The sequence below is a fragment of the Ochotona princeps genome, chromosome 2 (assembly GCF_030435755.1).
Source record: "Ochotona princeps isolate mOchPri1 chromosome 2, mOchPri1.hap1, whole genome shotgun sequence".
In the NCBI taxonomy this organism is placed as follows: Eukaryota; Metazoa; Chordata; class Mammalia; order Lagomorpha; family Ochotonidae; genus Ochotona; species Ochotona princeps.
This window is the reverse complement of record NC_080833.1, coordinates 106,188,404-106,202,341: the sequence shown is the minus strand read 5'-3', so window position 1 is coordinate 106,202,341 and position 13,938 is coordinate 106,188,404. Positions and strand designations below refer to the sequence as shown.

At 46.9% G+C, this 13,938-nt stretch overlaps 1 protein-coding gene across 1 annotated transcript in view; it reads right to left on the bottom strand.

The window, feature by feature from the left end:
• Window positions 1-12,183, bottom strand: part of SNX27 (sorting nexin 27) — a 75,992-nt gene extending 63,809 nt beyond the window's left edge. Inside the window, exon 1 of the mRNA XM_004588897.3 lies at window positions 11,727-12,183. Within this exon, the coding sequence (XP_004588954.1) occupies window positions 11,727-12,037 (311 nt within the window). The 5' untranslated portion in view covers window positions 12,038-12,183. The remainder of the gene's footprint in view (window positions 1-11,726) is intronic.
• Window positions 12,184-13,938: the final 1,755 nt, after the last annotated feature.

The window sequence follows — 13,938 nt, the reverse complement described above, 5'->3', positions numbered from 1 at the left end:
AGATGAACCAAGCACTTGGGCCCCTGCATACACATGGAGGACCCAAAAGAAGCTCCTGGCTCCTAGCTCCTGGCTTTGGACCAGCCCAACCCCAGCCACTGTTTGGGGAGCAAACCAAATGACAGAATATCTCTATCTCCTTCTTAACTCTGTCATTCCAATAAATAATAAATGGTTTTTTTTAAAAGCAAGTTTTCATTTCATGTAAGTTGTAATAATAACCTTTTAGGGGTTGCCACTATGGCATAACAGGCTGAGCCTCCGCCTTTGGCACCAGCATCCCATGTGGGTACCAGTTCAAGTCCTGGCTGCTCCACTTTGAATTCAGTTCCCTGCTTACGGCCTGGGAAAGCAGCAGATGATAGCTCAAGTCTTTGGGCCCCTGCACCCACATGGGAGAACTTGAAGAAACTCCTAGCTCCTGGCTTCAAATCAGTTCAGCGCTAGCTATTATAGCCATTTGGGAATGAACCAAGGGATAAAAGATCTCACTCTCTTCTCCTCTGTGTGTATGTAACCTTCTCTCTGTAACCCTTTCAAATAAAAATAAACAAATAAAAAACTTCATAATTAGAACATTTCATATCATAAAAACTAGATCTAGTACTTCGTATCGACCCACAAAAAATTAGGCCCAATGACAAAGAATTACCTACCAATAAGGTCTTAAAGAAACTTCTGGCACTAAAACTTCAAAAATACACAATATTGAATTCCTTTGCCCTGACAGGATTTTCTTACTTGTTCAATTCTTGTCTTTAAAAATTTGATTGATGGGCCCAGCGCCGTGGCCTAGCGGCTAAAACTCCTCGCCTTGAAAGCCCCGGGATCCCATATGGGCGCCGGTTCTAATCCCGGCAGCTCCACTTCCCATCCAGCTCCCTGCTTGTGGCCTGGGAAAGCAGTCGAGGACGGCCCAAAGCTTTGAGACCCTGCACCCGCATGGGAGACCCGGAAGAGGTTCCTGGTCCCGGCATTGGATTGGTGCGCATCGGCCCGTTGCGGCTCACTTGGGGAGTGAATCATCGGACGCAAGATCTTTCTCTCTGTCTCTCCTCCTCTCTGTATATCCGGCTTTCCAATAATAATAAAATCTTTAAAAAAAAAAATTTGATTGACATATAACAAGCAGCTCTATGGTTCCATTCAAAAAGAACACAAGGCTGGATGTGACAATGTGTTACTTCTTCCCATTGCTAACAATGAATGTTTAGAATTACTAAAGAAAAGAGTCAGCATTGTGGCCACTGCCTGCAATACTGGCAACGCATATTGGTGCCAGTTAGTGTTCTAGCTGCTCTACTTCCTATCCAGCTCCCTGCAAATGGGCCGGAAAAGCAGCGGAGGATGGCCTGAGTGCTTGGGTCCCTACCCTAGTGCTAGTTATTATGGACATTTGGGGAGTAAACCAGTGGATGGAAAACGTCTCTTGCCCTCTCTGCTGTCACCTTCAAATAGATGCATCTTTTTTTTTTTTTAAGATTTATTTTATTTTTATTGGAAAGTCAGATTTACAGAGAGGAGGAGAGACAGAAAGATCTTCCGTCCGATGATTCATTCCCCAAGCGGCCACAACAGCAGTGCCGTGCCGATCCGAAGCCAGGATTCAGGAACTTCTTCCAGGTCTCCCACATGGGTGCAGAGCCCCAAGGCTGTCCTCAACTGCTTTCCCAGGCCACAAGCAGAGAGCTGGATAGGAAGTGGAGCTGCCAGGATTAGAACTGGCGCCCATATAGGATCCCGGTGTGTTTAGCCATCCTGGCGAGGACTTTAGCCATTAGGCCATGTCGCCGGGCCCAAAAATAGATGTATCTTAAAAAAAAAAAAAAAAAAAACCGGTTAATTTTAAAAAATAATAATTGGGAAAGGAAGATGCTAACAGCCAGGCCACTTTCCCTTCCCTAATTCACTTTACTCCTACGTATACTTTTACTGAGGATCCCTCATTCCGTCACCAGCAAAACAACTATAATCATTTCCCAACACCAGCTTCAGAGACTGAAATCTGCTACCTTTGAAGCTGAAGCACTGTCTACCTGGTCAGTGTCAACACACCCTCCAAACGCTTTTAATTTTGTAGACTTTTCGCAGTGAAAGTTAATTACATTGAATAAATCTACTTGTTTTACCAAGTCCAGTAAGTTACCAGAGAGAGAATCAACTTTTTACAGTTGTATCACTATAATTTCTGAATTATTATACACTGTGATTACAAGCATGATTCCCCATGTGACTTGGTAAGTTTGTTTCAAGGTCACAGCCTGCAGCCTGAATCTCAACCACCCATTTTCTAAATATCCAGTTTGCACCAAGAGGTATTGTACATGTTTGTGAATTGTGTAAATCCACCATTACTAAGAAAAAATGAAAACAGCTAAAAAGGCCTTCATTTATGACAGTCTGCAAAAATTAATAGCAAGAGACACACGTCTCAAGGGATGCAGTGTTCTGGCAACCAAATACCACCGTTCAAATACAAATCAACCTTGGGTGATTTCTTATGGGATTTGAAGATGACAGGCTATGGTTTCTAGAAGTGCGTAGTTTAACTTCAACATACTGAAAAGGAAGAAGGACACAGCAGGGTCTTTTGCAGATCAGCAATATAAACGATAAGTGAATAGGTCAGAGAAATCTAACACCGCCAACCAGCACATAACTCATTATGGGCACTTCGGCGTCACATTTCCCTGGATTCAAAATACCAGGTAGAGGGAACAAAGCTCACTGCTGCTTCCAAGCCAAGATAGCAGGGTACGTGTTCTATAAAGAGATAGCATGTTATCTATTCTATAAAAACAGGCACCAAAACTAGCTTTTAACTCCATCAGACTCGAAATGGCCATAATCCTGGGTTACACCAACTTTCCAAAAATGACAAACTTTCCAAACTGATCAGTGAAAGAAAGTCTCCAAAACTTTCAGAGGTCATCCTATTTTCCAAGATCTTCAAATATTCGTTTAATCAACTTCCCAATTTTTAAAGCAAGCTGAATAAACAGAACTAAAACCAGACACATAAACAGACATAAGTTACTGCAGCATAGGAGGTATGGTGGCGGGGTGGTGGTGAAGGATGAAAACCACCCCTGAGTTTGCTCACTGAATGGTTCTGCAAGAACAGTCAGCCTCTTGCAAGCAGCTAGAGCAGCCAGAGGCAGCTGACTCGGCCCTGTACTTTTCCAAAGGGAAGTCAACTAATTACTTGCTTATTGAGCCTATAAGATACACAGACCTGTCATGCTGGTCTTGCTCTTCATCCAGCACAAGACCCTCAAAAACTTCAGAAAGCATAGGCAGAAACAAAATCATCTTTAGAAAGACGCTTTCATATCAGTAGTTCACTGCAGCGAGTACGGCGATGGGTCCTCAACTATAGCTCCCTCCTCAGCAACTCAAGGACCTGGCAGACAGATACACTTCCCCAACCATTATGAGAGTCTCACTTGAGTTGTCAGGGGGCTACACACCTTCTAACATGTGACTATCACAAAGTACTTCACTGAGAGAAAGCAAAATCCACTTTGTGAACATCACCAACTCTTGGCTGATACAAAAGCCCTTCACATGAATTTTCATTTTAGAGGTAGATTCTAGCTATAAATTTTAATGCCACACCAAGTATCCTGATCTGTCTCCAGCCATATTGACTCCCAACAACATGCTCCATGCCGGGCCCCGGTTGGTGGCCTAGTGGCTAAAGTCCTCATCTAGAACGTGCCGGGATCCCATATGGGCACTGGTTCTAATCCCTGTGGCCTCGCTTCCCATCCAACTCCCTGCTTGTGGCCTGGGAAAGCAGTTGAGGATGGCTTAACACCTTGGGACCCTGTATCCGCATGGGAGAACCAGAAGAGGCTCTGGGCTCCTGGCTTCAGCTCAGCTCAGCTCCGGCCATTGCGGCCGCTTGGGGAGTGAATCATCAGATCTTCCTTTCTGTCTCTCCTCCTCTCTGTATATCTGACTTTCCAATAAAAATAAATAAATCTTGATTTTAAAATGCTACACGCCAAAGTAAACAAACAAAAAAGGAGGCAGTTTCAATTCGGAGGAACAGACTTGTAGAAAAGTACAGTTCACGCAGAACGCCACACGTGGGGCAGGGCCTCAGTGGACCTGCAGCACACAAAGAAAATATTACCAACAGTAACCACAACAGTATGTAGGTACAGTTATTTAAAACATAAAAGAAACTGATATTTGAGAAGTTAGACTGGGTTGTGAAGTAAAATATATACTGAAATTAAAGGCAGCCAGCTCCTCACCAGCTGTTCCTAGCTCAGAGGGTGACGGCTTAGTTGTTCTTAGTTCCCTTCTTTATATAGTATGAGGCAGCCCAAGAGACTAGATGCTCTGAAACTCTTCTAATTCTACTAGTGATTTTCCTCTTGGAAAAGTCACTTAACCTCTTCTTGTGAATAATTAAAAACGAATTTCACAGGAAGTCCTGGATATCCACGCAGGTACACTCACACACGCTGAGGTCTTAAAGAGAATAAAATGCAAACTTCTTAGCATTACCGTCAGGGTCCTTTCAAGTCTCACTCGACATCCTTTGCCAGGCTCCATCACCGTAGCCGTCTGCAGACAGGCAGCTACCGTGGTCCCTTCCTAACCTATGAACTTCACACCTGTCTAGCCTTGGGCCATCTCCTCAGCCTAGGAACTCTCTCCCCCTTCTCCGCCACTGTAATCACTGGTTTTCCACCACCTCTCTTTCCATCAGCCTTAAGCACACGTGCTTTCCTCTAAATCCCAGCATGGTTTTCCCTTGGCCTCCATGACTTCAGCTTGCTTTGCACACAGCCAGCTGCTTCTGCGTCCCTTTCCCCACTGCTGAGTGAGCTTCTCCTGCGAGGACATTCGGGGCCGCTATGACTCAGGCACCCCCAGCACTGCTTCACACGGCCTGTGCTTCATTGTGGAGCCAACTGAATACAAGGGGACAAGAGTGGGCTGTTGCCAAAAGACACTTTTTTTTTCAGATAGTGGATCATTATCTAGCAAGTTGTGATATTAATACAGTAGACCACCATCAGCATTCAAAAATCATAACAAAAGAATCAAAATAGGGCCCGGCAGCGTGGCCTAGCGGCTAAAGTCCTCGCCTTCAACGCCCCGGGATCCCATATGGGCGCCGGCTCTAATCCCGGCAGCTCCACTTCCCATCCAGCTCCCTGCTTGTGGCTTGGGAAAGCAGTCGAGGACGGCCCAATGCATTGGGACACTGCACCCGCGGGGGAGACCCGGAAGAGGTTCCAGGTTCCCGGCTTCGGATCGGCGCGCACCGGCCTGTTGCGGCTCACCTGGGGAGTGAATCATCGGACGGAAGATCTTCCTCTCTGTCTCTCCTCCTCTCTGTATATCTGGCTGTAATAAAATGAATAAATCTTTAAAAAAAAAAAAAAGAATCAAAATACTGAACAGACTGAATAAGAGTAATAAATACAAGAGGTTTGGTAAGGTTTTTTTCTTTTTTTTTTGCATACATGTTAGGCTGTAACATATAACACTCACTTCTTACTGTCAGTTGAAATTAAAAGTTTTAACTGCCTCAATTGTTTCCAAATGTGGGATAGAACAGCAACGCCTATGAGCATGTAGTTATATGCGTATACTTGTACCACCTACATAATAGGCTCCTAAGGATGGACCACCTGAGTAAAGCATAGAAAACATCAACATAGTTCATCATTCGAAAACAAAAGCGATCTAACTGGTTCTGCCCTAACCCACACAATACTCTACCTTTGCCAGGAGCGCCATCATCTAACGAATGAGCTTATGACAGACCATGTTCAAAAAGCACTTTGCAGTGATCATAAATTTTTGGTGTCCGCTTGTCAAATAGGTCTCTGCTCATCTACCAGAGCCTAAGAATTATTCCCAATGAGACTTATCTTTAAAAATAATTATCCTTGAGAGCATGGAAACACAAACAAACTGGTGAGCTGTGGCTACAAAGAGAACTCCTCCTCACTACACTAAGACCCACACAAATGTTTCCACTACTAACGAAGGAGTTTTTCCGGCCGGCCACAGCAATCTGTGGAAGTAAGTGATTTCTGAGAGGAAATTCTAAAATTTAGCTTTTACTTGTTCACAACTGCCTATGAAATTAAAAGTATTTCTGAAGCGACAGTGTGACTGCCATGGCTCTTCTTGTTCCCTACTAACCAACAAAGAAGGCCTGAGTTAGTCAGGTCTCCCGCATCACCCAGCAGAGGAAGACAGTAAGCAAACATTTCACAAGGGCAGAACAGAAGTTCAAGGCTTCCCAGGGTTTAAAGATGTAACTGAATTTCCAGCATTTTATAAGACACCTATCTGGCCCAGTAGTTAAGATGCTGCCTCCCATGCGGGGGCCCTGGGTTTGCGTTTTGGCTCTGCTTCTCAGTCCACCCTGGGAGCAGCAGGTTATAGCTGGAGGACTTGGGTCCTTGCCAGCCACAGGCAGACCCAGACTGAATTCCAGGCTCCTGGCTTTGGCTTCTACCTATCCCGGTCATTGCAGGCATTTGGGGAGTGAACTAACAGATAAAAGGTTTCTTATCTTCCTGTACTCCAAATAAAATGAAAAATTTAAAAGAATAATTTTACTAGTCACATTCAAGAATAATTGACTACTGAAAGTCAAAAATAGCTGGGGAAAAAAAACGTAAGATATACTTATTTAAAATTCAAAGACCTGGATTTAATCCTGGTTGCTATTAATTCACCCAAGTCTGTTTCCTCTCTTACACAATAGGACAAAACTTAGATTCATTTAGAAAGTTTTGTTTTTGTTTTTAAATATTTCATTTATTTGCAAAGTAGTGAGACAGAGGAGTAGGAAGAGATCTTCCATCTGTTGGTTCACTCCCCGGATGGTCACAGCACTACCAGGTCTTGGCCAGGCTGAAGCCAAGAACTCCTCCCAGGTCTTCCACATGGGTGACGGGGACCCAAGGACTTAGGCCATCTTCCTCTGCTTTCCCAGGTGCATTAGCAAGGAGCTGGATCAAAGCAGGGCAGCTGAGACTCAAACCCACACTCATATGGAATGCTGGTATCCAAACTGGTGGCTTAACCAGCTGTACCCCAACGCTGGCACTTCAGCAAGTATTGACTGAAGAATTTCTCCTGCAGGCCAGCAGACATTTGGCGGGGATGCAACTAGTACCTAGAATCAGACGTAGTTCCTGCCTTCAGAGAACTCAGCAATTCCTTTCACAGGACAGCAAATGCAAACATGTTGCCAGCTGCAATACACTATTCACACTGCAAAGTGGTACAATGGTTATGATGACTATCGACCAGTACTTCCCAACCACCCATCCTTATTGCACAAACTTAGCAAGAGACAATCAACCATATATATGATCAGAATACTTCACTTGGGCTGGAGTGCAGGGGCCTGACAAATCACCATTTGTTAGTACAGTCTTAGCTCAAAACAGCCATGAAGACAGACTGAACTGAATTGAGAATCCAAAACATACAACCATGCCCAAATTAGATCTACTGAATAATAACCCCTAAAATGGAAGCCTGAGAATCTATACTTTTAACAAATAAACCCACTGATTCTTCGTGTACACTAAAGCTTGAGAACCACAGCCAGAAAAAGTTACTTTGATCAATAAACACGGATGCAAACACCGCTACCAAAACCAACGTGGAAAATCTGAGCCCAATAGGATTCAGCTACAATTCAGAAAGCAGCTTTTGAGAAGCTGTTGAAGCAGTCAACGTTGTATGACTCACACAATCTGTAAAAATATTTCTCGCTGCACTAACCTCTTTTTATCTAATAATTTTCTAACTTTCACACAAAATGAATTTTCAGAAAACTGATTTTCAATAAACAAATGGATATAGTGATGTGATTTGTCTTACGACTTCACACCAACATGAGAATGTTAACAGGTGTGTTATCTGGTAGCCGGGGAAAGGGAAATCCAGGGACCTACAGAGTCTTCTGCACTGGAGTCCTGGCTGCACCCTGCTAATGCCGGGGACTGCCACAAACATGGCCCAAGCATCTGGGCCCCTGCCACCCTCATGGGAGACCCAGATGGAGCTCCTAGCTTCTGGCTTTGGCCTAGGCCAGATTTGAGTTCTTGTGTACATTTAGGGAGTGTACTAACGGATGGAAAAATCTCGATTTTTTTTCTCTCTTCCTCTCTGTTGCTTCCTTAATCTGTAACTCTGCCTTTCAAATAAAGAGCTTACAAATTGTTAAAAGGAGAAAAGCATACGCTCCCTGATCCGCATGTTTTGGTTCTATCTGCTGAAGGCACGCTTCATTCATTAGCTCCCAGGAACATGCACACACAACAGGGAAGACACTCAGTGTGTGTTACACTAGGAACAATCACCAGGTAGAGCCTAACGCTGCAGGCCAGAAAAGCGTCCATCGCCAGTAAGACGTACAGCCCAGAGGGCTTGCTTCTACTGCGACACCAAGCCTCGCAACATGACTCTTTCCCAAACCAGTAAGAATCTCGTCAGTTCCAAGAGAAAGGACAGACCGAAATACACTGGTCCCACAGTTAAACGATTGTTCTAAGTTACAATGAGCACAGAGCCTTAATAAGCAGACTTTAAAGGAAACTGATGCTCTTACACCAGATCAACTTGGTATCCCATTAAATCTCAAAGTTATTTTTTCATACACAGTTACTCTACTCTTTAATACAACTGGAATACATGAAAACTGGAATACAGTATGTGTATGATAGCCTAGAAGAGGAAAAGTCTTAAACAGCACCCAGACGTCCTCCTATGATTTGATATAAGTGGCATCTACACAAGGATAACCAACGTGTCCTCAGCTTTGATCCCACTTGGCATTAATATGCAAAGTTTTCCCATGAGGACAAGGGTGGGTGGGGTGGGGCGATATTTGAACTTAAAGTACCTGGGTCAGGCGCCAATGGCACAGCAAGTTAAGCTGCCACCTACAATGCTGGCATCCCACATGGGCTCTGGTACAAAACCCAGCTTCCCCTTTCCCTACTAATACACCTGGGAAAGAAAGCAGTGGAAGATAGCCCAAGCTTGGCATCCATGTAAGAGACCTGGAAGAAACTCCAGGCTCCTGGCCTTGGACTGGCACACCACCAGCCACTGCAGTCATTTGAGAAATGAACCAGTGGATGTTAGAACCTGGGTCAGGGTCAAAGAAGAGTTCTAAAGAATGTTTGTTACCTAAACAACACTAGGAAAATTAGCATCAACCTAGCATCAACCTAGCTTAGATTAAAGCAAGTAGCAAGCACACCGATACCTCCTCAAGAATCATACACATTGTATGTCCTCCTCTTATTGGAAAACCTAGGCAGCAGATACAGATTTTGTAAAATAAATAGAAAAAAAAATTTTAGAAGGAAGGATAAAAAAACTATCTAGTTGAGGTCTCAGAATTTACCAACTCACTCAGCTTTACACTGCAACTATCACAACTTCATTAGACTACCACAGACGTTTAACCATCAGAAATCAACATATCTACAGCTGGAAGGACAAGAAATCAATGCCAGGAAGACTTCTGATCCTCACAACCTTCTAGAGAGGTCTTTAGGCTAGCATAATTGTATACCCAGCCCACTTAAGAGAAAAGTCTCTACTTGCCACTAAGGGTATGCCAAAACCCAACATCTTTTCTTTAAAAGGAAACAACTTCCTGGGCTCCCAGCAGGAAGCGGGACCTGGGGCAGGTCCTTGGGTCTGTCCTGGGACACTCTCTGAGGACTGCCTCACCCGTGGCCCCAACTGCAGAGAGCACAAGAAAGGGCTGGTGCATGGACATGGCATTTCACATTAGCTGTATCTAACACAGAATCAGTTTAGCTCCTTAAAGAGCAAACAATTTAGAACTTGACAACAAATACATAGTTTTCAATACTTTAGTCACATATTTCAAAAGTAAACAGCTGTATCCACAGTTAACTTTGAAAGAGAATGACAACTGGAAGGGTTTTATAAGGAGACCCCAGCGAAAGAACAGAATTAGACGCCCAGGCACAAGAGATCAGAAGGTCATTACTGCAGTCCAGATCTGAGTACCGTCTTCCCTGCCCCAATTAGGAACGTGTTCCAGAGAATACTAGAAAACTGTATGGTGGACATGAATGAACGTACAAGCATCTATTTACAGAGGGACAGTTGTTCCTTTCTGGAGGTGGAGTTACAACAGAGTAAGAATCTCAAGGGCACAAGATAAACAAGAGAGGACGGCCTCCTTCACGGAGCCTGACTTTCAAGATACTATCTGCTCTGCAAACTTCAGGCAAACCTACTGTTTTACAACAAGAGAGCCTGGAGGTTGTAGAAACCACAACAGAAATAAAGCATAACAAATACGAAAGGCTCCCTGTGGGCAAATCCACACCTGAAGGGAGAGAAGGCGAAAGTGGTGGGGGGGGGGATAATATACAAAATAGGTTCAATCAGAGAAACAGAGAATTAAATTCTGCTGGGGAGAGTGGAACAATGTGCGCAGAAGCTACCCACAAGCCAACCAGCAATCACTATACGAATTTTAATACAAAGTACAAAAATGCAAATGTAACGCAGAAATTAGGGAGCGGAGGAGGCGTGCACAGAAAACTGCAAGACAAGGCAACATCCTGACGGGCTGGGAGGGATGCGGAGAGGAAGTCAGGATGGAGGAGTAGGAAGGGGGGAGGGACTGCAGCAGGCAGGGGGAGCGGTGGGCTGCAGCAGAAGGGGCCTGCGAAAGAGAAGGAGGGGTAAGCCACGTAGAGCACAGGACAGTCAAGTGCGATTTCACAAGAGCCGAGAGTGGGAGAGAAAATGGAGACGAGCATGTTCTTAAAAAAAAAAAAAGTGGAAAGGTCAAAGACCCAAAAAGGGGTTGTAGTTAGGAGCAAGTAGGAGCTTCGAGCGCCGCCCCCACAGCCCCGAGTGAAAATCGGGAGTGTGGTGCAAGAGTGAAGGGGTGGGGGGCCGAAGCGAAGATGCTCACGCAGGGAGGTGCTCCCAGGGCCACGCGATCCAAAATCAGGGGGGCAGGGTCGGAACTACCGCGCAGCGTCAACCTCCTCCCTCCCAAAGGCATGCACGGGCCCCTCTGGGGGTAGACTACCAAAAGGAGAGGAGGAAAGGAGGAAAAGACAGGGTGGAAAAATACAAGGGGAGGAGGGGGGCGCTTAACCATAAGCAGAGGGTAAAGAAGGAATGAAAAAGGAGTGGCGTGGGGATCGACGATGTTTCCGGAGTTCCAAGTAGCAGCAGCCCAGGGGTCCTGCTCCAAGCGGGCAGGGACAGTCCACAAGGGCGCAGGGGAGCAGTGGTGGCCAAGAAACTGCGATGCTCAGGGGGAACTTGGGGGAGGACACACACGGTACTGGCTGGGTCGGGAAACAGAGGTTCGCCACGAGGAAGCCGAGAGCGAAGTGAGGAGCAGCAAGCAGCGTGCCAAAGGGGAAGGCGGCGGACAGAAGCGAGCCAAAGGGAAGTAGGCAGGGGTAGAGGCGCCGGGGGCGCCACCACAGAACAACTGGAGACCACGGGAAGGGGAGAGGGTGGGAGTCCCAGAAACCCGGGGGCGGAGGAGGAGGTCCACCCACCAGGAGGTACCAGGCAGCGGAGGCCAGAAGCGGGCGAGGGTCTCCAGGCGGGGGCTGGTTGGGGAGTTGGGGGAGGTGCGGCCTGAGGGGTGACAGGGACAGGCGGAGGGGGCCGGGGAGGGTGGGGCGGCGCGCGACCCCGATACTCACACCTCCAGGATGCGGTCCCCCTTGCGCACCCCGGCCCGATCGGCCGCTCCCCCGGGCAGCACGGCGCTCACATGCTGCAGCGGCGCGTACAGCTCGCCGTTGATGCTCCGCAGCTGCCCGCCCTCGCTCACTTGGCCCCGCACGTTGAAGCCGTAGCCGGACTCGGACTTGACGATGCGCACCACCCGCGGGCCGCCGCCGCCCCCGCCGCCGTTCCCGGTGCAGTGGAGCCCAGACCCCCCACCGCCGCCGCCGCCTCCGTTCCTGTGAGGGGCTGAGGGGTGAATCCCTTCCCCGTCCTCGTCCGCCATCTTGCGAGCCAGCGAGCCGTACACCCGCCCCCCGACGCCTCCACTCCCTCCCGGCGCGCGCTCGCCCTACTCGGCACCGCGCGACCCCCGACGCGCGCGCCCGCTCCGCCAGCCGCGGGACCGAGTCGGCCACGGAGCCGCTGGCGGGGGGAAGCGGACGCTAGGGCACCGCGGCGCCTCCTGGGAGTTGTAGTTTGAGGAGGACGGGGGCGGGGCGGAGGCTGGGTTTGGGCCTGAGCGGAGATTGTGTGACGCATGCGGGAGCGCTGCCTGCTGGGAGTTGTAGTTTACTGCTAAGGCATGTTAGCCTCTCATCTGCTGGGTGGGTGAGCCCACGATCCAGTACCGAGCATGGCAAGATGATTCAGCTGCTTCCAAGAGGCACGTTTATGTTTTACCTTCCATCTCGTAAATTGATGTCTGTGATTTGACACAGTCTTAAGTTATATTAAGTCATTGGCCTAGGAACTCATACACAACTTTATTGGGCAGCGCCAACAACGTTGCAAGACAACTGGATCAGCAATTCGTTGCCCTGTTTCACGTAACAGGAAACTGAACCCTTAGAGTGCCTGAAGTCATTAGCTGTTAAGCAACAGGAACTAAGGCCCAGTTATTTTTTGCGCAACTTTTCTTTTTCATAAATTGCAACTAGCGGAAAGCTATGCCCCAGCTATTGGAAAAGCATATGCGGAGTGTCAACTGCAATCTTCATGATTTGACACTGGATCCCAGACTGGGAAGTAACAGTGCAACCGTAATTTCAAGATTACTCCCAACAGCACAATGGAATTCTTTGCAAATGAGAACAATTGGTGTTTATTGGCTCTCTACCAGAGCAATGACTGCTCAAGCCCGGCGCTTCATCTTGCCAACAGGATGAAAGGCGCTTACTGCTATAGAAAATGCAAGATTTCTGGGTCAGAGACCAGGGCATGTTAGTTCCTCGCAGGTAGAATGTACTTCCGTGTTGGTGTCAGTTCCTCTGAGAGGCCACATCCCGCAAAAACGAAGAGGAGAATTCAAGGGTGGATGCTGTGTGCTGGGTGGATTTTGGTGACGACGAGAAGCCCTGAGCTTGGGGAACCTGCGACTTTCCAGGAAGCAGGAAGCCAACCTGCTCCTCATCCTCCAGACATGTTCTTTCATCACTGAGCTGATTGCTGTACAGTGACCATGGGAAGAAACATTCAAGAACTCGCAATCTTGGCACACGGGAAGAGATCAGCAGAAGCGTGCAAGAGCGGGAAGACTGTCGCCTCCTCCCACCCCCAACAGTGCTGTGTGCCTAGCACTCCCCAGCGCCTTCCATCAGTCTTCACAGCCTCCTAGTGCCTCCTGATGTGTAGATGAAGAAACTGGCCTGGAGAGGTGGTATGGCTAATAAACAACGAGAAGAGGGATCTAATAAGAACAGAGATCTCACAAAATAAGGGATGATGTTTCAAAGTCATTGTAATTAGAGCATAAAAATTAACGTGACCTTATTTTACAATGAAGCTAAGGAAGGAGGACCCTGATGAGTTAAGCAAATAGGGAAATTAATCAGGTAGGAATAAAAATTTGGCACCGAAATAGCAATGGCACTGGGATGAATCATTTGTTGGACTGAACTCCGGCCAGGAAGGAAGTTACCTACTAAAACGAAGCGTCCAAAGAGAGGGAGAAAAGGGAAACTCTGTTAAAAGGGTTATGACTTTTTGTTAATTTGGTAAAATGCTCTGGGTATCTGTTCTGAGTCCTGTAAGAATGGCTAACAATACAGAGGGAAATATTACGCTGCTGATGGGTAATAGGACACAGTCTAACTTACAAGTGCACCTGTACCTTGTTCTGGCAGTTCCACTTCTTTTTTTTTTTTTTTAATCTATTTTATTGTGTTGTTGTTGACAATCTTTACA